Source organism: Canis aureus, chromosome 34, assembly GCF_053574225.1.
Source record: "Canis aureus isolate CA01 chromosome 34, VMU_Caureus_v.1.0, whole genome shotgun sequence".
In the NCBI taxonomy this organism is placed as follows: Eukaryota; Metazoa; Chordata; class Mammalia; order Carnivora; family Canidae; genus Canis; species Canis aureus.
In genome coordinates this window covers 13,409,389-13,432,914 of record NC_135644.1, presented here as the reverse complement: position 1 = coordinate 13,432,914, position 23,526 = coordinate 13,409,389, and the positions used below count along the sequence as shown (strand labels likewise).

At 39.5% G+C, this 23,526-nt stretch overlaps 1 protein-coding gene and 2 long non-coding RNA genes across 10 annotated transcripts in view; 1 reads left to right on the top strand and 2 right to left on the bottom strand.

The window, feature by feature from the left end:
• Nucleotides 1-12,279, bottom strand: LOC144304630 (uncharacterized). Of its 2 annotated transcripts, XR_013371555.1 has the most exons (5): nucleotides 12,173-12,279; nucleotides 7,655-7,727; nucleotides 3,621-7,223; nucleotides 2,192-2,866; nucleotides 1-1,612 (listed from the first exon to the last, which is right to left on the bottom strand). It is a non-coding gene; the product is annotated as an uncharacterized LOC144304630 (long non-coding RNA). The 2 variants fall into 2 exon arrangements; XR_013371554.1 differs by having other exon boundaries at nucleotides 2,192-7,223.
• The window catches only part of MAP3K20 (mitogen-activated protein kinase kinase kinase 20), a 175,270-nt gene that overhangs the window by 102,130 nt on the left and 49,614 nt on the right, over nucleotides 1-23,526 (top strand). For all 7 annotated transcript variants that reach the window (XM_077883138.1, XM_077883139.1, XM_077883140.1 and 4 more), the window contains 4 exons: nucleotides 116-253; nucleotides 6,425-6,511; nucleotides 12,215-12,289; nucleotides 17,694-17,800. In XM_077883138.1, coding sequence (XP_077739264.1) covers nucleotides 116-253; nucleotides 6,425-6,511; nucleotides 12,215-12,289; nucleotides 17,694-17,800 — 407 coding nt within the window. The remainder of the gene's footprint in view (nucleotides 1-115; nucleotides 254-6,424; nucleotides 6,512-12,214; nucleotides 12,290-17,693; nucleotides 17,801-23,526) is intronic.
• LOC144304632 (uncharacterized) lies at nucleotides 14,655-23,466 on the bottom strand. Its single transcript, XR_013371557.1, has 5 exons — nucleotides 23,343-23,466; nucleotides 22,053-22,166; nucleotides 21,257-21,497; nucleotides 18,899-18,977; nucleotides 14,655-14,794 (listed from the first exon to the last, which is right to left on the bottom strand). It is a non-coding gene; the product is annotated as an uncharacterized LOC144304632 (long non-coding RNA).

The following is a 23,526-nucleotide window of genomic DNA, read 5'->3' as shown; positions in this document are numbered from 1 at the left end:
CTTTTAATTTTTTTCAAAAGTGGTTGTTAACTTCGGATATACATTTTTGTGACTGATAATTCTATTATAAATCAGTAAGTAGAAGGTTGATCACTTGTTTTTTCCCTTTTCTCAGATATGTGATTTTGGTGCCTCTCGGTTCCATAACCATACAACACACATGTCCTTGGTTGGGACTTTCCCATGGATGGCTCCAGAAGTTATCCAAAGTCTCCCTGTGTCTGAAACTTGTGACACATATTCCTATGGTGTGGTGAGTTCATTTCTCTCTCTCTCTCTCTCTCTCTTTTTTTTCTTTTTTTTTGGTTGTTACTCAAGGAGATCTAAAAAAGCAAACACCCCCAGCAGTGGGACAGCAATTTAACACAGTTTTAAGACAACAGTGGTGGTTCTGGTGGAATGCCTAGAGCAGTGACCACACAGAGAACACTTCCTAATTGCTAGAGTGTTTACTCTGGTCACCTTTATGCATCTGAATTATTTTGTCTTATGTTGAGAAGAAACCAACACTACTTCCAAAGAGCAATTAGATGGAACCTAAAGTAATGCCAGGCCAGATGCACTCTTGTGACAAGTGCTTTCCTGGGCTGGACGCAGGACTGTGGTGTATCTGTGTAACTCAGTGGAAATGTGGGTCATCTGGAATGGGACTTCACTGTAGTAAGTTGCTCAAAACACACCAGTCGGTCTGCCGCAGGATTTAATTAACTATAGGAGAATTTTGAATGTTAACTATTAAAATGACTAGAGGGAAACATACTTGGTCTTTAGCCCCTAGCCTTGCCCAAGCCCACAGTAAGTCTTATACAGTAGTGTGATTCGGAAGCATGAATGTAAGGTATCATGTAAAAATCACAGTGGAAAAGCACAGATAAGAACAGGATCTTTAGTGAGGGGGCAGACAGCCAAGCCTTTTCCAAATTATAATACATCTTATGTACATCAAATTAATATAATAGAGATGAATTTTGTTGGCTACTGAAAAAAGTCATTACAAGAATGAAATACGTGTTTTTGGCAAAAGGCTAGAATTTTAAAGGTTGAAAGACAACAATAGCTTCAGGCTACATATCTCATTTCCTTAATTCTGGGTATTTCGAAGAATGAAGGCTATAAACTGTAGACAGTGATCAAATAAAACCCCATCGAAAGATGGAGAAAAACCCAAGTTCCTGAAGAGACTCGATTCTAAAACTCCTTCCCTAGGTCATAAGTTCTTACTTTCTGACCATTCCCACAAATCACCTGCTGGGGAGGTCTGAAAATGGGGGAATGTGTTGCAATTTCAGACTTTCTGTGAGATCCTTTTCTCTTAGGAAGTTATGTTGCTTCATGTTTAAGCAGGAATGCATTTACTGTGGCAGGCACTGTACTCGACACCGGCGTGGGGAGAGTTAAATTGTCCTTTGCCTGCTCATCGGGACCAGTGCCGCCTTCTGTCCTGTGGAACAGGAGCCAGCAAACTCTTTCTGTAAAGGACCAGACAGTGAATCTCTTCTACCCTGAGGCTCACTGATAATCCCCACTGCGTGCTCTTCTGTTTTGTACAACTCTTCACAGACGTGAAAACCACTGTGCGTTCTGCAGCAGGCCACGGTTCGCAGAGGAAGTTCTGTGGAGCAAGAGGAAGGGGAAGGGAAGCATCAGGGCTGGAGTCGTTCATGGCGAGCCAGCAAGAGCCCACACTTCTCACTCTCACTAGCCTGTGCATGTAGCTGCACACACATAGATGCGGGCAGTTAGAGTTTCTAAATTATTTTTGCATATGAACTAGAAGACTCTCGAGGCTCACCTTAGCACTGCCCCCCAACCTCTCGTATAGTGCTTTTACTTTGAAAATTCTCCCCAAGCCTTGGACTCTCCCTGTCCCAGAAATGTTTGATCTGAAAGACAACTATGACTTCCAAATAGAGTGAACTTTTGGTTTCAGTATTATCTCATTTATGAAAACAGACCTCACACTGCCTCCTTCCAAAACCTTACAGTTAGCAGGGGGTTTTGGGTGCAGTGCACCCATGGGGTTTCCTGAGCTGAAGTAGAATCTCGGTCTGGTAACCAAGGACCGATGTCTTTTCACATGCAAACTGTCCAAGAGATTAGGGACTTCCCTGTGCGGCACCTAGGATTTTTTCCTCTATCTTTTTAAATCCCTTTTGCTCATTCCTCATCAACCCCCTCATGATCAACATACCTTGAATCAACTTTTCCGAGGCTGCAAATGGTGTTTACCTTGTTAAAAAGCTCTTCCTTTGAGTGATGGTGCACTGCTCCTTAGTAGATGGGCTCGAACATCTCTCTCGGTGAACGAGGTTTCCTGTCTACTTGTTTGCCGAGCTAACCCTTCCCTTGTTCTGGTCCAAGGGATTTAACAAATGCTTAAATCATTCTAGCAAGTAGTTTCACTTACTGTAGCAAACTTGATAGCCAATCGCTGAACATTTCCAGCGTCATTCTATATTGACACACCAGATGCTGCAGCTCAGAACCTGTCCGCCCCAGCCACAGGCTTCTGAATATCAACTCTGTGTTCATGTTAGAGTCTTCTTTTGATGGGCAGAAACAAAGAATGCCATTACAGTGACTCTATTTCTCTGAAAACAGTATCTTAGGTTTACTTGGAATTCTGGTTAGGCTCCACCCGTAGCTAGATCAACAGAGTTCCATACCGAAGGTTGTACATAAACTAATTTAATTACAAGTGAGAATTCAAGATTTTATTGAATTCTGACCTCTTCCCATTATGTTCTAGATAAACACCATTTAATCAAAGAAATGGTACCAGGCATGCTTTCCAGAGCTTTTTGTTTAAACAAACATACATTTTTTAAAAATGAAGAAGGCATCACATGGTCAGAGTAGGTATTACCTAAAAGAGCAGGAGAGAATGGTTACTAAGGTAGGGGCATGTTAGTTTTAGAACTTTGTAGTCCATAGGCTGAAAATGATAGCTATCTAGGAAAGTGATGTGGTTATTTAGGATTTTTGATGTCCTTTCAGAAATAGATAAGTAGCCAGGACCATTTGTCTGTAAAGTGTCTCTGCACAAAACATCCTATAGTTCACTGAAAGTCTGTCCTATTCACTGAGCCTCCACACACGTACACACTTAATAGTTGCATACAGATGAATAAGACTGTAAGGGAGAGTTGTCCTTTTTTGAAACCCACCTCAAAAAAAATAAAAACTAACATATTTTTGCTTTTCATTTTTGCTTTCATTTTTCTGTTTTTTTCAGACTTGCTCTAATATTACTTAAGTCCCTAGTAACCCATAGCTTGATAAATCTGTATCGCTTCTTAACACATAGCAAGACTATCCAGCCTGGGACAGCCTTAAAATAAATGTGCTGCAAATGCCAGAAGTGGATCTTGTGATCCTTGCTTCTAAGCTGATAAACTTTGCCAGACAGGCAATTGTTTCTCTCCCCATATTACAAGAAAGGAGCTTGTGCTACCCCCTTATGATGATCTCCCTTGAAGGACAGAACCAGAGGAGTGTTTAGTATGTTATCCACATAAAAGGAAAGCAAAAATCATTGAAAGAATAAGCCTTCTGAGAACACGAGGCCTAGCCACTCTTTAAAAACAAAGCTATCCTAATGACAATGCAGAAAGGATTACCTTCTCAGAAGCTTCTGAGCCAGAACCACTATTTGAAAGTAGAGTGGCTTAAGAGCGAGCATCACTGCGTCACTTGTCTGTGAGCCCTGTTCCAGAACAAGCCCAGCTCAGGTAATGGCCTGCCATTGTTTGTAAAAGAAAGGGGAGGAAAAGTACACAGCCTTGTCCAAGTTTCTCTGCAAACTGAAAATAGAAATTGTTCCTTGTGAGCACAGTTGAAACGTGAACACGTCTCAAGATAGAATGAGTTGGAAAGTATTTTTAAGGGGAAAGATCACAATAATGTTTGGCCTGCATCCCCATCACTGATATTTTCAGGCATAGTTTGATATATTTTTAGACCTCCAAATGACTTCCTCCACAAAGGACTTTTTTGTGCCGAACGTCACCAGGTTTAGTGCAGAAGCAGCTGCTGTCCAGTCTCACCCCATCTACTCTTTGATACGTGCCTCCACCTGGCGAATCAGTAATAGGGAACGTGGGCATGTGCCACCGCTGCTGGACGTGAGCTGAAGAGTCACTTGGGGCCCGCAGCGCAGCAGCCTCGGGGCCGTGTCCACACCCGCAGATGGCCCCGTGGCTATAGTAGCTCTTCCGGGACACACTGGGGGACTGGAATGAAACTATTTTTCCAGGGTCAGAACTCTTGGAGAAATAGAACTTGGACTTGAGTTGATGTTGGATGTCTTCCAACTGAATATTTTGGAACAAAGAATGACATAAATCTTCTTTGTGTGTCACTTCCCAAGCTCTTGGTTTTGCATTTGGCCTTGACAAACCCAGTCAGCCTCCTTGTGTGCGCCTGTGCAGGCCGGGTCAGAAGGCAGGGGGCACGAGGCCGCTTACCTGGACACCTTGGGGTCTGGAGCTTTCCATCTATTTGAGGCTGATTCACTGTGCCCTTTCTCCTCAGGAGGGCCAAAGCCACCAGTTTGCTTGCTCTATGTGTCCTTTCCCTCCCCAGCCTCGGCACCAGGGGAGTGGGAATTGCACGTTTCCTGCCCAGGCCTCGGGCTGCTCCATCTCCCCATCTCCCCATCTCCCCATCTCCCCATTTCCCCGTCTCCCCATCTCCAGGTGCAAGTGGGGCCTGGGGGACGCATACCTGTCTGGCCCTCACGCTGCCTTTACTGACAGTGCCTGCTACAGGCGGCCCCTTCTGGGTTGCCCCTTACCTTTTCCTAATCACTTCTGGGACTCAGATAGAATTATTCAGTAGCTCTTCTAAAGAAGTACCTTACACACTTGATTAAAAGCCCAAAGAGGCTTCAGTGAATTTTTTTTTCCTCCTGCTTGAGCAGCATCTGCCAATTTCCCTGATTTTCCTGCTAATTATCTTCCTATTAGCCAGAGTTCATTTCACATGTTGAGTCAAATATGACTGAGCACTGGCTGAGGAAACAGCGGATACAGTTAAAGGTTTGTAGGACCTGCCTGAAGAGAGTGCATGTTCTCAATCTACATTCTTCTTTAGAAACAGTTGTTTTTTGTTTTTAGAATAAGAGCAATCGAAATCAAAACCGTTGCATTCATTTGCTTTTCATCTCTGCCCTGGCTCCCCACCCTGAAATGTGGCATGTCACATTCTCTCTCACAAGGCAGCCTCCCTTTTCTCGAGTTACATCTGGTTAAGAGCTTGACTGTTAGGGAAGGTAGCAACTCATATTCTAGCTCTGCCACTTGATAATGGAGTGTCTTTGGGCAAGTTTATTTCACTTTCTTAGGCCTTAGTTTCCTCATCTATAAAGTGAGGGTAATATCTGTTGGGGGGGGTTGATATTAATCATGGTAACATGTGTAAAGAGTTTAATAAGGCATCTGGAACATAATCACTCGGCGAATGAGTGGTTATTATGATTATTGACAAAATTGTAATTGTTGTCACACTTCACAAAATATTGATAGACTCCGATTTTGATGCCCATTTGTATAAATAGAGAAAATTAACTGAATGTAAAAAAGTCACCATTACTTAGTATTTTAAATAAAACCCAAATCCTTGGCTGTTTTCAGCATTGCTAGAATCAGTTTGCATTCTTTGGGCATTTCAGTGCAGATTTAAAATCCTCTCAAGGATCGCAGGGAGATGAGCACACTCGTAAGTTTCACATGCGCACGCACACACACCCGTAGCTTATGTACATGACATTAAGTATTTATTACATTTTAGGATATATATTAAATTATATTATAGGTGGAAGAAATGACTCCCTTAGACCAACTCATTTTGAGAGACTTTCTCCAAAACACAAAATTTAAATGTTACAGTTTTGCAAGTACCTACCATTATGAGGTGAATGGTTTAGACAGTGATTTGGATTTAGGGCTCAATATTTTTTATCAGACCATTACTGAACCTTTAAAAATACGGTTGAATTCCCAGTTATTATCTTACAGAGAAATTTATTGGTGATTCAAGGTAGAAAGAGTTTGACTAAGAAAATATAAAACCTAATTTGTAGGAATCTGTGAGAATTCTAGTAACTTACAAGATAAATTATGTAGGCCCATTGGTTTCATAAGTCTGGCTCTAAATGTCCTGATTTCTAAACTTTGTAAAAATGAGCAAAAAAAATGTATGTATGCGTGTGTGTGTGTGTGTTGTATACATATATAAAATGTGTGTGTGTGATTTAATATTTGGAAGAAGTCCTGTGCATGAATATATATGTTTTGTCCAAGTTTCTACAGGTGGGGTTGGTTTCGTCTGGTAATTGGATACAGTTAAATGTTAGATAAAGTTTCAGTAATATACCAAAAATATAAAGTACAAGAATAAAAATTCCATTTTCTTTTTGTTCCAGGTTCTCTGGGAGATGCTAACAAGGGAGGTCCCCTTTAAAGGTTTGGAAGGATTACAAGTAGCTTGGCTTGTAGTGGAAAAAAACGAGGTAAGACTACGATTCTCCATTCAGGTACATAGATCAGAAAACAGTATTGGGGTTTTGCAAAAGACTTTTTCATCTTCTTCAAATTGAAAGTAAGTTCACGCTTATGGAAAGATTAGCAGTAGGAGCTAACACAAAGGGTCAAAGTGATGTTATTCCTCATGAATGGACCCTTTACATCTAATTGTTGCAGCTTCACGTCGTGATGCTGTAGATCAAAAATTGTACAAGTACTGTACTAGTTTCTCAGTCTCAATTGTAAAACCTAGGGGTTTGTTCTTAGTGATGAAAGAAGCCATTGCGTCCAAGGTAGGGGAACAGTTTAACTCCATCTCCTGCGTTTAGGACATCTTTTTTACTGGCCGGGAGTTGATATATCTGTAAGAGACCTTCAGCTACTTCAACTTACCTCTCCCAGCAGGAGTCACTATAGTACAAGAAACTGTCGCTTAGATGAGAATTTCAAAAATAAAAGAAGAAAAAATAGTTTCAAAAAAGGGAAAAATTACAGTTTTGCCACCTACGTTGAACACTACATTGAAGATGAGCTCCTCACTGGAATTGGCGAGGCAGTGGCATAACTGTTCCCTTCTTCATGCAGAGCCTTTCCATTTCAAAAGAACTTCAGTGGCGTAAACACCGTTTGTGCTGTGTCCCCAGCCTCGCTTTTCTTCTTCCCACAAATTGAGGCTTTCAGTTAGTTGGACCTATGAGCCTACATCAGAGAACGTGGTACATTCATATCAAAGAGAGCAACTACATTTTGAAAGGTTTAAAATTGTGACTGAAATGCACAGGCATGGAAATCCTCAGCATAAGGCTGAAGCATCCAGTATCAAGGTACTATGAGAACTTAGATCCAGTAATGGAAGCATGCGGTTGTCTTTGCAATGCAAAACAACCTTAGTTCACAAAGCTTCATTTCCAGATCTTATCTGTGCCCTCCTCGAAAGGTAAGAGTGCAACCTCGGGATGAAATAATTTGCAAAAAGGTGAATACATGGAGATATGCCCTTTTTAAGGCTATAAAAGAATTAGATTGATCTGCTCCCCATGAGAGTGCAGGAACAGACTAGATTAACCAAACAGCTGCTATTGACAAGGAGAAACCAAGTTTCCATAGTTTAGATCATATAACCCAGCTACCTTATTAATTTGTCCTCCTGAGCTCTTGAGAACAGATGAAATGTTCATGATAGCTGAACTTGATGGGAGAGAGCTGCCAATTTAAGAAAAAGGAAAAGGAGTTATATTCAAGAATGTGTCCTGCTCAGTGTTTCACAGGAGCTGTTCTGTTTTAATTAAATGTCCTGGTTATTCCTGGTGTGCTATTAAATCAGACCCTCATACACAGGATAACTGATAGGTTCATGATATGAGAACTCACTTGCTTCTGTTCTGTTTCTTTTGCAAGTGAGATGATTAGATGTTTGGTCCTGGGTTTACAAATGAGAGTGAAGAAAATTATTGACCTCATGTTGACTTTGGAGCGGAACACTCAATGTAACTTTTTCCCCTCTACGTTGTTCCAAGGCAAACTAGAAAAAGTTTTTTAAAAGCTAACTGGACCCTCCAGATATGTGTAACAGGAAACAGTATTTTACAGTATTTCATTTAAAGGATGGCAGAAGAGGTGTGCATCTAAAGCACTTTCAAAACATTGGAATATCCATCAAGGATGATTAAAGCTGATAAAAAAAATGAATTTAGACGCTGTCTTTGGATAGCTGGCTTGAGGGCTACGAATCACCCATAAATAACCTTTAGAACCTCAACATATACAGGAGGAGGGTGTCAGTCACCCCCCTTTCCCTCAGGGATTCCCTAGGGTAGAATTCATCCATGAATGAATTCATGGGGTGAAACATCCATGTTTCATCCATGGGGTGACCTGATGATCGGCTAATAACTGATGGAGACCACTCAGATACCTCCCATTCTGTACAGAGAATAGCAAGTTCAGAGAACACCCCCCCCACAAGGTGAAACAAGTTTTCTCAGCTTTCTACTAAACTTAAGGAAAATTGGGTATTGCGAGGCTACTCACTTATCTACTCTCACTCTGCATATCTGTCAAAAATATGGAAATGAAGTTTAAGTGTACTTTTCACTGTCATCATTCAAAAAGGAGTCTTCATTTCATCTTATGAATGTAGACACTTATTCCCAAAACAAGTTCTGTTGACATAACATTAAAATAATTGCCACGTCTCAACTATACAGAACAAACTTGAGGGGGTTGCTGGAGGGGAGGTGGGCGGGGGATGGGTTAAATGGGTGATGGGTATTAAGGAGGGTACTTGTGATGAGCACTGGGTGTTGCACTTAAGTGGTGAATCACTAAATTCTACACCTGAAACTAATATTATCCTGTATGTTAACTGGAATTTAAAAACCTGAAAACATTGCCAAGGATTTATTTCATTTCATGATAAAATTGAGACTTTGACTTAAAATAATTTACAAAATCCTTTCAACTTCTAATTATTTCATTTATTTCTACTTTGGAATAATTTAGGTTCTTGAGTTGAAAAGAGCAACCTGTATTTTTTTTTAACAGGCCTCATTTAAATAAAGAATGATGTGTTTAACTTAGGGAGACATTTTAAATGTAAGCCAGTCACCCTAGAATGGACTTAAAGCCAAATATTAGAGTTACCTTTTCTTTTTAACTTTTTGTTTTGAAATACTTATAGACTCATAGGAAGTTTCAAAAATATTAGAAGAGATTCTGTGTATCCTTCATCCAGCTTCCCCCATTGATGAGATACAGGTATAGGCCAATACCAAAATCAGAAAGTTGACATTGATACATTACTCTTAACTAGACTCTAGACCTTATTCGGTTTCACCATTTAGGACTGCTTTTTGGGTCTGTAGGGAAATGAGTACTTTCTAAAAATATCTCAAAGTGTTTGCTTCTAAATGCCTAATAATGAAGTAAGACCTTCAGACAATATTTTTTTAATATTAAATTCTTTTAAATCTAGATGCATAAAGCACAGTTAAAACAAAGACTAGCCCTTACAGAAGTCATGAAATTAGGAGAGTATTACTAATAAATTTTGTAATTTCTATAAAACTCAGTGGTCATTCAAAATATTCTAAAACAGAATTTCTATCTTTACAAGTATTTAGATTCTCATATAAAATGTTTTGTTCTCTATGTAGCAAAAGAAAAACTTTTTTTTTTTTTTTAAGAGAGAATGCACATGTACACAGGTGTGCAAGTAGGGGGAGGGCCAGAGGCGGGGAGAGAATCCTAAGCAGCATGGAGCCTGACATGGGGCTGTATCTCACGACCCTGAGATCATGACCTGAGCTGAAATCAATAGTCGGTCACCTAACAACTGAGCCACCCAGGCATCCAAAATTTTTCTTAATAGAAATCTTCAAAAAACTTAATCCATTGTTGACTATGCTTTGGAAAAATAAATAATCGACAAAATATAATTTCTTGCATCTTATGTAGAAGATGGAAGGTGCAGAAAAAGAATATGATCTTTAAAAAAATGTCATGCCTAATTTAATAGTGGGAAACATTTTCATTTTAAATTTGAAACTTTTAAAATATTTGAGTTTTAAGTAGTGTGGCTAATCTGTTGTTAAAATCTAGTTATTTTAAGATGTTTTCATGCATTAGAAATGCCCACGGTTCTGTAATCAGGACTTAAATACTTTGGATTCTCTTTTAAGGTACTTTTTTAATGTACTGAAATAAATCCTTACATTAGTGTCTGAGTCTAGATTTAACTTATATTTGAGTATATCAGATAATTTAAGATCATTATGTCATCTTTCATAATGTCTCAGATGCAGTAAGCTAAGTTTTTCAATAAGAAAAAAGATTAACACCCATATTCATCTAGGTCACATTTCAGTTCTCAGAAAAATGTGAAAAAGTTATATCGAAAATGTTATCTTTTATGAGAAATTACTTTGCCATGGAGTGCATTCAGCTGAATAATTGCAATCACTTTGTTTTTCTTAGTTACCACTCCCAACCAACCATCTTACATAAATATTTTTAAAAAGTAAACACCTGATTTTCCTTTTGATCTTCATCAAAAGGCTTCCAGTTCACATTACAGTAAAATGGGTACAGCTTACCCAATCTCCTCTATTTTATGTAATCAGCATAGCCTTCAACTTGGCGAGGGTTGTTCTGTTTAAAACTTTCAGGTTTTATTTATTTTGGTTTATTTTGATTTTAAGGTTATCTGTAATTCTAAACATAGATCATCTGTTTTCTTGCCAGGGCAACTCTTTTTTCTGGTTTTATACGTAGCCTACCCCAAATCCAATTAAGTTCAGTTTAAGTTTTTTATTTGCCAAACTTGTTTGCTAAACAAAACTGCAGAATAAATCTTGCTACAGTGCAGTGATTTTCAGCTCTGTCACATGCAGGCCTCTTGCCATAACGGCTCTGTTCGTGCTCCCTCTCCTCCCCTAAAATGAAATTCAGATGTAGGACCACAGACCCACACACATTGTATTTTAAAGGCAACATAATGCTCTAACTGTAATATAAGGAAGGTATGGATGAAATCTGTATCACGGCATATAAATGCGCAGGCATGACCACAGTAGAGGGGGGGAATGGAAGTTTTAGGGCCTTGTCCCCATGGATAAATAGGATTCAACAGCTACAAATGCAGGCTAGAGCTGAACTGTGTCAAAGATTGAAGCAGCAGCATGAACAATGCTGTTGTAGGCGACACTTTCCAAAAATCTTGGTAAGGTTATGAATAATACAAAGATCAATCTGCCCTTGATTTATTTTATTTGGTAGTTGCATTCTCAGTTCATTGCATTTTAAGTGTGCTCAAAATATACATTATTATAAATCAGAGAGTCTAGGGCCAGAAAATTATACACCTCGTTGTTTGATTGCACATGGGGCATTAAGTTTGGTGGAGTGCAAGGGAGTACTTGGGGATTTACAACATAGTGAAAGGTGTCTAGCATTCTTCACTTGCTCCAGGTGCAACTCTCCAGCCTTTAAAACAAACAAAAATGCCTCCATAGATCTCTAAAGAGCCTCCAGTGGCATGACAAGTTCTAGAGAACCACTTCTGTAAAATGCTGGAATGGAACTGATGCTCACAGTATAATCTTTGTTGTATCCAGCCCTTGTGCTTCGCCATGAGTCATCCATTCAGAATATCTTACTGGCCATTGAGAAAAGGCCCACTTCTCTCAAATGATCTCTGTGATGGTCTGTCCTGAAGATGTTTTCAGAGGTGTACACCTACTGCCAAAGCTGAACTGGTTGCCTACTTGCCTCGCCTGCTTGCGTATTTCATAGCCGCATATGCAAGAACAGTGATAGATTTGTGGGTTTAGAGTTCCTATTTCTGTTCCACCGGCCCTTCTCCTACTATAGTTTTTTTTTTTTTTTTTTTCAAAAAAAATTTTTAATGTAGTTTCTCTTAGACTTGAGTCTGTGTTTCGTTGGATTTGTTGTGCTGAACCCGACTTCTCCATACACTGGGATGCTTTTTTGGAAATACAGTATTAAAAGTGTCTTTAGAGATTAGATAGGATGAATCTAAACATAAATTCTCACCTGCCATATATCAATTGATGGAAGTTTTAAATTTAATGACATGATTGTGCCCTTAAAGTAACTCTTTTATGAACTTGCAGTGAATATCTACTTACCTTAATGAGTAAATCCTTCTGTTTTTCCTTTCTCTGTGGTAGAGATTAACCATTCCAAGCAGCTGCCCCAGAAGTTTTGCTGAGCTGTTACGTCAGTGTTGGGAAGCTGATGCCAAGGTATATAAGTAAAAATATATTTTTTTTCTTTGGTTGTTCAGAATTCTGAAATTTCACTTGTTTGTTTGGCTTTGAATTTTTAAAACTTGGAGTAATAAGAATCGTTACAAAGCAAAGCCAGATTGCTGTTCCCCTGAGTCCCAGATGGACTCTTAAGGCTTTCTGTTGATAGCTGCTTATCCTGATCCTTAGAAATTCATTACTGGCTGTTCTTACAGCACTCTGGCATTCTTGATTCAATAGAAAGAATTACATTCCTTTGTTTTTAATCTTTAATAAGAACTACTGCACAAAATGGCCCACACACAGTGCTTATTATATGCCAGGAACTGGGATCCCTGGGTGGCGCAGCGGTTTGGCGCCTGCCTTTGGCCCAGGGCGCGATCCTGGAGATCCGGGATCGAATCCCACATCGGGCTCCCGGTGCATGGAGCCTGCTTCTCCCTCTGCCTGTGTCTCTGCCTCTCTCTCTCTCTCTGTGACTATCATAAATAAATAAAAAAAAAAATTAAAAAAAAAAATGATTATATGCCAGGAACTGTCCCAAGCACTTTATGTTAGTTCATAACATAACATTAGCTTATTTATTCCTCAGAAGATCTCCATGACATAGGTTGTATTATTACACTGATTTTACAGGTGAAGAGTCAAGGCACACAGAAGTTAAGAAATGCTCAAGGCCACAGCTAGTTCATGGTGAGACTGGAGAATAAACTCAAGCAGTCTGAACCCAACTCCAGGCAAAAGTAGCACTTCTAGAGAAACTTGATATGTACTCCTTGTCCAGATTCATGTTTTTAAGCTATCACAATAGAGTTGGAGACATTCCAAAATTTAGACTTTTCATGTGGTTATCACATTGGAGCATGACGGCCCATTTCCTTTCCCTGCAAAGATCATTTTAAAAGACTCACATACATACGGAAATATTTATAGATAAAATGATAGGCGAGTCTTGGATTTGCTTCAAAATAAAATGAAAGGAAATAGATGGTGGTATAGATTAAACAAGATTGGCCATGATAATTTTTGAAGCGGTGATAGGTATATGGAGGATCATTACATTGTTCTCTCTACATTAGTGTATATTTGAAATTTTTCATGATGATAAGTTAGAAAGTAAAAAAGGTTCGTCCACAGATTAAATGCTGAAAGGAGACAGACTCAAGAAAGGAACTGTAATTTTATAGTTCAAACTTGTTCATGTTTTCATGGAAATAGATATATTGCAAACTGGTTTTTAAAATAGAGATCTAAAAACAAAGACTTAAGAATGGAATTTCTTCCTTAATTTAAATCCAGTTCCAATCTGGCCTCCAGAAAGGATGCATAAGCCACCGGTGAGTTCTGAGTCCTCACCATGCAGGATCACACATGTTACCTAGCCCGTGGTTCCGCACCACTAAGTGAGAACAGCTGAACACCAAGTACAGTAGTTTGTACAGTAGTGCAGCAAAGAAAAGCAGCAAGAGCCACGGATCTGTGAGGCCTCTCCACCCCAGTGCCTTGTCTCGGAGGCGTGTTGTGGGGGCCTCCCGGACTTGTACCTTGCACCTTTGCCCTGAGAGCCAGCAGCCTTCCATCTTTGCTTTCACTCTTGTTCATAAACTACTTTTACCCTTTTGTAAAAGGAGAGTCTTCTATTTACTTAGCATTATTTTTTTTTTTAATTTTTTATTTATTTATGATAGTCACACAGAGAGAAAGAGAGAGGCAGAGACACAGGCAGAGGGAGAAGCAGGCTCCATGCACCGGGAGCCCGACGTGGGATTCGATCCTGGGTCTCCAGGATCGCGCCCTGGGCCAAAGGCAGGAGCTAAACCGCTGCGCCACCCAGGGATCCCAGCATTATTTTTTTATTAAAGAATTTAACATTTTTTAATTGTTCGTATTTTTGTTTAGAATTACTGTTTTTATTAGCATTCCATGACAAAGCTGCATAGGTTTGGCATGGTCTGTCCTGCTTCTGTTTAGGTCCTTTTATTTTAGTGTGTGATTTGCAGAATATGGGGGTTTTATGCATTAAGAGAAATGCCTGCACTTTGCAGCTAATCCAGCAGAAAATATACGCAGCTATTTGCAGGCTTCCTCTGAAGTATTTATGTTTTTAAAATGCTATTGTACTACCTTTTCCTCACTCTTTCTACCAGTTCTATGTCCACTGTGCCATCTGTAGTCATTTTGGCAGTGTTTTTCTGCTCTTTAAATAAAAATTTCACCTGAAATTATTTGCACTGAATTAGATTAATGCAACTAGATCTCTATAATTGCAATTCTATTTCAGTATGCAAAGCAGGTTTTGAATTTCTTAATCAGAAACTCTGTATTTCATTAATTAAAATACTAAGGATATTTATTTATGGTGCATTAATTAAATAACAGTGTAAACACCTAACACAGGAAGGACATTAGGCCTGGTGCTGATGCTATGAAGTTGGCATGTCTTTAACATAAAGTAGTAAGCTTACCCTTCTTCAGGATGAGTGGAATCTTGTGTTCTCTACCCTGGGGAAGTATAAAGAAAGTCTAAGATTGATTTTTATTTCCTAAATTCAAGGTAACTTATTCTGATACAATTAATACGTCCCCTCAGTATTTAATTATACACCCCAAACTGCAGCCCACACTTCCTGCTCTCTGGCAGCTGTTCTCCAGACGTGCCTTACACACTTTCCTTCCCTAGGCATGCCCTCTTCTCTTCTTTCCTCTCCTGATCACTTTGTTGTCACGCCTTCGCTGGCTATTCTGTTTACGCCAGCCCATACTTAGTCCCTCATTTTCCTAAACCACAGTCCAGGCCACTACCTTACCTTGTGCAGGTGTATTTTTTAATTATCTCTTCTTCCTAAATGGACCACAGTCTCTGAGGAACAGAGCTGCCTTTAGCACCTCACATACACTTAGTAAGTAGAGACCCATGTGTGGACTAAAGTAGCCAGACCAAGGCACATTTTAGTTCTCCAGCTTTAAGTATGTAGCAGTTCAGCCACAAATGGATGCCACTCCTGTGCATACAGAGAGCTATAATGGGCTAAAAATTTATTTCTCTTTTCCAGCCCTTCTGCTTTAAAGACAGATTAAAATACTCAGCTCACCTGAGGAAAAATGTTCTTTTGCAATGAGGAGGAGGAAGGGAATACAAGAGAAAGTTGGTGTTGGGTAAATGTCAAATCATGCCAGTAGCTTACATCAGGTGCTCAAAGTATTTTATCAAAGAGAAGAAGGAAGTAAAAGTGGGAATTATTTCCAGTTCTAAAATGGTATTTCTAAATAGGAAAAAAAAAAATAAAGCCCTGAGTTTGATAGGAAGTAACATCTTACCCTCATGTGATAAAACAGATTGAAGGGTTTAAGAGCCTTGCCCCTGATTCAGAAATTTGCTTCCTGTGTGATACTGGGAAATCCATACTTTTCTGAGATGGATTTTCCTTATCTATAAATTGAAGATGGCAAATAATGTATGTAGATGCTTAATAAATGGTCCTAGTTAAAAATTTTTTTTAATGTGAGCAAAACATATAATACTAAAAGGATCCTAAGCCCAGACCAGACAATGTTGGATTCTGCAACCAGAGTATTCATAAAATACCATCACCTGGGACACCCGGGTGGCTCAGTGGTTGAGCATCTGTCCTTGCTCAGGTCATGATCCCGGGGTCCTGGGATCGAGTCCCGCATCCAGCACCCCATGGGGAGCCTGCTTCTCCCTCTGCCTATCTCTCTGCCTCTCTTCTCTGTGTCTCTCATGAATAAATAAATAAAATCTTTAAAAAAAAATACCATCACCACAAAATGCTCCATTGTTGTTTTTTAAATGTTTGCTTTGATCATTTACATCTGAGAGTGTATTCTATGTATAAAACTAAGGTTTTCCTGGGAATACTTGTCACCTAATTTCAAGAGTTTTACTTTATTTCAAGGATGATTAAATGTAGGGAAAACTATTCTTTAAAAATTCAATACCCTCTCCTGCTGCTTTTCCATGCAAAATGGAAATCCTATATTTATTATATAATTAATTCCTGTGCAAACAATTAAAACATTTTTCCTTTTACACCTTGACACAAAGTAGGAGGAATTAAAATAGGAATAAAGTTAAAAGAAGACAAAATATTTTTCAAATTTCGTACTTCAGGCATTTTCTTCTTTGCTGATTAGAAGGCTTAATGTAGATCGGTGACATTTAGCTACTTATACCCTCTTCTTAAAACACACACACACAGGCACACATTTCCTTAAAAGTGTACAATAAAGGCACAACTCAGAATAAATATCCCAGTTTTATATTCCTGAGAAATGGAAAAATTGTCCCTCTTAATGTAGGAAGCACTCAAGTCTTGAGAGCAAGCCACCTCAACATTGTTCCTTCTTGTTTTGTGCTCCTAAATTAAAATGCATGTTTTAATTGCTGCAACTGTAATTTGCTCAGAAATGGTATAATTATGAGGCATGATGAAGAGAGAATGTGCATCATCCTTTTATTATCTTTCTTCCATTTTTGTTTTAACCTTTTGTTTCAGTCTTGGCTAGAGTCTAAAGAAACAGACAAGTACAGCTACTGGTAGCCAAAGAAATCCACCTAACCACTGCTTTTTCAATTTCTAGTAAACAGTACCTTAGTTTCCTAGCCCCAAAACTAGTTATGATGTGGAATAAACACTGAGGACAATGAGTCATAATGGCTTGAAAATTGGGGGATTTTTCTCTGAGCAAGTGGTTGAGGAAATTTTATTCTAACAGATTAACTAGGGTTTCCCCCAACATTTTAATATAAGAATTTGAAACATACAGAAAAGTTGAATTTTACAGTGAACACCGGTGTACCTACCACCCACATTCTACCATTAACTTTTACTAAACTTGCTGTATCCCCTAGATTTTTAAAGCACCTGCCTTTTCCCTCTTAGGAATCCTTAATCATACCCAAAAGAGAATTAGTATTTTCCTTACCTGGAGAAAACCTGTAATTATTCTAACCTTAGGCCACACGATAGAAAAATGACATCTGCGTCTATTCTTTTTTTTTATTTTTTAAGATTTTTATTTATTTATTCAGAGAGAGAGAGAGAGGCAGAGACACAGGCAGAGGGAGAAGCAGGCTCCCTGCAGGGAGCCTGACGCAGGACTTGATCCCGGGTCTCCAGGATCACGCCCTGGGCTGCAGGTGGTGCTAAACCTCTGTGCCACTGGGGCTGCCCATCTGTGTCTATTCTTATAATTTATTGAAAATAAGGAATATGGTCCACTTCCCCCTGAGTGGTCTGACAGTTGTAAAGGAACTCAGTCAGGATGTGCATGATAGTTATTTTGTTGTGGTGCATCGAGCTTATTACTGTGCTTGTGAATTTTCTCTTAAAGACCTACTTTGTTAAATCCCAACAAGTGATTATTTTCTCTTCTTCAGAAACGGCCATCTTTTAAGCAAATCATTTCAATTCTGGAGTCCATGTCAAATGACACTAACCTTCCCGACCAGTGTAACTCATTCCTGCACAACAAGGCAGAGTGGAGGTAGGTAAGCCTTGTACCAAGTCATGGCCTCTGGCTTTAAAAGACGGTGACCAGTGTCACTGAAGAAGACAATCAGGAAACTAGAGGACAGTCCTGACTTCTAAGCATAACTTAAGAGGGTTTTGGGGTTTTTTTTCTTAATGTTAAATTCTTTTTGGAGATCTAATAAGTCCTCCATTTCACATGTAAGCAAAAAAAAAAGAAAAAAAAAAAGCATTCCTCTAAGCTTGTTGCCTTAGCATATGTCTTAAGTATTTGGTAAGAATATTGAAATCATCTCTTTGGAGACAAAAGACAGTTACCAGACATTTCTCAGTACCATACACACTGTGTTAGTAAGCGTTGGCGTCTGTCCAGTGAGAAATAAAAATCCTGTTTGCCTAGGGATTTGCAGAGTACTCTGTCTGTTGATGGAGGGGGTAGGGAAACTATAAAAACACTTTTAAAAGAAAACTTTTGATGTTATAAATCCTATTAAATTTTGTCAAGTGTAAAACAAACTTAGTAATGAGAGAATTGTATTGTGTGAGGGGAAGAAGCAAGCCTGGGATGAGACAGTTGGGCCAGGTCACGTGCTGCAAGAATATAAATAGCATGTTTGGGAGCTGACATTATTCCTCCCTGACTCAGCAGAGATTTAAGTAACTTATCTCGGCTCCTGAGAGCCAAGGCGGTAATGCGACGCCTTACGCCACCTGCTGATGCCCAGTGCCTACTGCAGGCACTCTGGAAATGATGGACTTGTTTACTCCTGTTACCTAGACATTTCCTTGCCTTTCTTTTTGATTGGGCTTTACAATAACCTTCTTTATTTGTATTCTTTTGAAATCTCTCTCCAGGGCCAGTGAGTTAAATGGATTTTTATTTAGGGAAACCAAAGTCACAGTGTCTGCCTGAGTGTAGGTATGAGGGGTTTTGTTCTGGACTTCAATAATTAACAAAACATGTAATAATGTTGTTTCCTACTGTAAGATATTGGGTGCAAATCTAATCAGATGAGTCCTCTTTTGAATCCATGTAAGGGACTGCTCTAGTACAAAGGCTGTAGCACTTCACGAGACGCATGAGACCCTTTGGCTCTGACCTCGGTGGCCTTACCTTAAGAGCATAGTTCTCCCTCTTAATGTCTGGCTTCTGGTTCCTCAACAGATGCATATTTCTTCCTCGTTCAGAGTCCCTGCAAATGCAGTTTCTTCTGTATAAAATTCACCCCTTTCAGCGGCATACCTCCCCTGACACCCTCATCCAGCTTGACTCCTAGTCATCATTCAGACAGCAACTGAAATAACATGTCTTTAAGGACGTGTTTCTGACCCTAGATAGATGAGGTTCCACTTTATGTGCCCTGAGAGCATCTCCTTCATAGCCTCTACTGCCATTGGAATTAATTAATTCTGTAGCTTGTTGTTTGATCTGTGTTTCCCTGGCTGAAATGTAAAAAGGTCAGATGATTTCTTTTGTTCATTACTATACATACCTTCAGCATCTAGAGTGTGCCTTGAACACAGCAGTTGCTTGATAAAACTAGGGGAAGGAGACACCACGGTAGTAGTAATATTAAAAGGTATTACAATATTACACAAGAGAATAGAAATATGTAAACTAATTTGTTGACTATGACAAGTGTGCTTCTTACGTTCACTCACTCATTCATTCATTCATTCATTCAGATATTTCCTGAACCTCTGCTGGGGCAATGTGTTCTTGTATTGTGCTATGGTATTAAGCAGAACAGCCCTAACGCACATGGAGTACCTAATGTTGAACTACTAAATATAAATATACAAGTAACTATTTATTACTACTTTGATAAGTATTATGACAAATACTGGGCATCTGAGAGTATACAACCAGGAAATCTCATCTAGTCAGACAAAGTAATAAAAGGATTTCCTAAGGAGATGCTGTTTGATCTGTTCTCCAAAAGATTAGCGGGATTTTAACATTACTATTGTTACTCTTGAGATACAGTATTAAAAGTATGTCAACAATGTCAGAATATAGGGGAGTTGGTAAGTTTTCTATATAGAAATGTAAAACCTCCATATAGCCCAAAGCAATACCCATGATAAACTTCCAGGACAAATGCCATACTGCTACAGCTTTTTTCCCCCCTATGTAATAGCTCAACAGTTCTAAAAGTTTTTGGTCTCAGGACTCCCTTACATTATAAAAAATTCTTGAGGACTACAAAGAGCTTTTGTTTAAATGAATTACATCTGTCAATATTTACCACATTCAAAATGAGAACGGAGAAAAAATTTAAATATGTAGTTATTGATTCATTTAAGAAAATAAATCCTGCCTCTACATTCAGCCTGTGGCATTGGCACATATCATGAAGTCTCTGAAAAAGTCTTCACACTTCCCTCACACTTATGAGGGAATGAGAGTAGAAAAGGCAAATCAAGTCTTAATGTTATTCTGAAAACCAGTTTAAAGCTCTGGAATCCTTTGAAAAGCTCTCATGGGTCCCCAGAGCACACTTTGAAAAATCTGAAAACCACTAATAGTAGACAGAATTACTGTCCTTAAGATAACATTTTAATTATAATCTCATTCTGAAGGACATGAAAGGCATTTCACAAAAGGAGAAATCAAATGGCCAATAAACACACTAAAAACAGCCTCATTTACCAATCAAGTAACTGTAAGGGAATAGAATTCATTTATCAGATTGGCAAAAGTTTACATTATGAAAATATCCAGCATTATAAATTTTCTAATATGTTGCTAGTGAAAATACCACCTTTTGGGAGGACACTTTGGCAATACAGATCAGACCCCTCCACCACTCCCGCTTTATTCCTAAGAAAACAGATGGAAAAGTTGTCCAAGAATGTACACCTGCTTATTAGCACAGCATTACTGAGAATTGTACACTAGAAATGGCATAAAGTGCAATTAAGGTTTTTGGTTTTTGGTGCTTGTCAGGTTTTTAAAACTGATGATGTCTCCATATACAGAACAGATGGAGCCATTCTTGATAACACAGATCCGATGGATGATTTAAAAAAATAGAGGCTAGGGTCCCTGTGTCGGGTATGTGAACCTACAGAAAAGTATCAAAAGGCCAGTGTTACCATTAGATAATGAAATTATGAGAGAGTGGTTTCTCTCTGGATAGCTTTATTTCCTACAAACCTGGATAGTTGAAAAATACATTTTAAAGTACTTCATGATGAAAAGATGGGGGAAATAACATTGGTAATTCATTAATGTATTTTAGTAAAAAGCAAACAGTTGCCTTCCTGGCTTCCTTCTTGGCTCTCTTTCAGGAACTAGTTAATCCTGAGAGCCGGTGGGAAAATACCTATTTTACCTGAACCACTAACCCAGTCTGAGAAGTAGAGCTGTTTTAACTGAACTTGGCGATTGGCTAAAAGCATAGGGGATAAAAATAATAATATTAATCAGAGTAACAATGAACACAGCTATCAGTCATTATATTCTTACCAGATGCTTGTACTTTGTCTGCATCATCTCTTTTAATCCACATGGCAATCCGGTCTTATATCCCAGATACAGAATCTGAGGCCTGGACAGGTTTGGGTCACCTGTCCAAGATCACATGGAGTAAGACAGAGCCAGTACTAGAACCCATGTGGTCTGGTCCCAGAGTCTACGCAGCGCTGTTGCTGGACCTGTGGGCAGTGCCATGCCTTCCACTCATTAGCATGCAGAGTACACTTGATTCCTTTGAGAATATTAGGAGAAATATTACACAACATGATTGTTTTAGTTATGATCAAGGCAAAACATCCATCCTACTCTGTGCCACACACCAAAAAGAATTAAATGTTTTGTCAGACTGTCTGGATATTTCTAAGAACAACACATTCAGACTCTTCTCTTTCCCCTGACTTTTGTCTGGGCTCTGAAACCATGTGGCTGTGGGGTTGGAAAGCATGTGTAGGAAATCTGTGGTGTTTCTGGTAAACGCTTGTTTTCTGGTAGAGCTTCCTTAAACATAGACCAGATGAAACACCCTGTTTTAGAGAATTAAATGGTTATTCTTAAAATTCTTTATAAAACTAGGTTATTAAAAACCACAGAAACTACGCTTTTCCCTTTGACCTAATAGATGAAAGGAAAGAAATCTGTCAGGGCATATTCTTACCCATCTCTTTAGCTTGTTTCTCCTTTTATTGACTTATTAGCAATAACAGCAGTGAGCATTACAGAATAGGAAGTATGTCACCCTGTTGGTGGTGTCGGCAATTTTCATTCTGCCACGTGACTGTCTACAGACCTGAGCAAGCTGCGTGGTGCGCTGTGACGGCGAGTTCGGATCTGGGCTTCTTGGCCGAATACTTTGCTGGTTGTGTTCCCCCTTAGTGATCAGAATACTCTTGCTGTGGCACGCCTTGTTAAAAACAAAACAAAACAAAAAAACAGGTAAAAAAATGTAATCTCTGCAATTTGGATATTAGCACAGATCATTTAACACATAACACTAATATACACGTTACCTGTTTATCGTCCTATATATAATAGGGCTATTTTTACAAACTGACCTTGAAAAGATGATTCCAGTTCACTGCCTGTTTCTGGCATATGGGAAGTTGATACTAGGAGAAGTCAGCCTTAGTTGGATTTGGATTAAGAGACAAACCCTAGTTTTCATCAACTAAAACTGTTTTTAAAACACTTTTATTTATAGAACGGGAAGGTTATATAGGTACATCAACAGATGCATGTGATGCAAAACAAGGCATCAGCAGCATGGGGGACAGCGAGGGGACAGTGAGGGTGGCCGCTGTCATTGGGCCACCCTGGGGCTTGCGGGGCATCCCTCCTGGCACAGAACCTCCCATGGTCCGGCCAGTGTGGGGCGCCTGGGGGTGAGCCTGAGGAGCTGGGTCCAGGAGGCCTGTTTTACTCAGTGTTTGGTTTTCCGTGTCACAGCTTTCAGCCTGCTTGACTGTTTATGTGCTTTCCCGAAGGGCTCAAAATCACAGTCGGCTCCCAGAACTGAAACGTGGTTTAAATTACAAGTGGAAAAAATAAAAATAAAAATAAATAAATAAATTACAAGTGAACTGGAAGGTGCTGGCCGGGTACCCTGGCCACATAAGAGCGGCCATGGGCTCAGTGTCCCTGGCAGGGGTGCGGTGTGGCCTGGCGGGAGCCCCTCCCGTCACCGTCCTGTCACCCTCCGTTGCCGGGATGGCTCATCCTGCCTGCCTTTGTTACAAAAGTTTAACCTCTAAGCATCTCCACGGTGATTTCCCGCCACTCAATCCTCCACTTGGAAAACAAATGCAAACTTATCTATGAATGGGCAGGATATACCTTTGTCAGAAACACCCAGAAGCATAAAATCTGGATTTTTTAATGATAGTCGTAATTCTGAAAGATTGCTGATTTAGTGCCTTTCTTTAGGGTCTGTAGTGTGAGTCTACTTATATGGTTCTCTTACTTTCAGATGGCGCCTGTAAAGGGGCTGGAGGCTTGACAGCAGATGCTGCTACTTCCCTGGCCCTGAGGCATCTTTCAGACAACCAGGGAGGGAAAGTGTGGGGCCCAAACCCAGACCCACCTCAGTAGCTGTTCCCTGTCTTGGATGTTGCAGTTAATGCCCGCAGCTCTTTGGTTTTCATTTAGTCCTCGTCCACAAGGGCATTGGAATAAGCTGTCCTTTTTTTCTTTTTTTCCTTTTTTTTTTTTTTTTTTCCTAATTTTCCCTGGTGATAGAAAGGGAGATGCTGGTTACATATACCCAG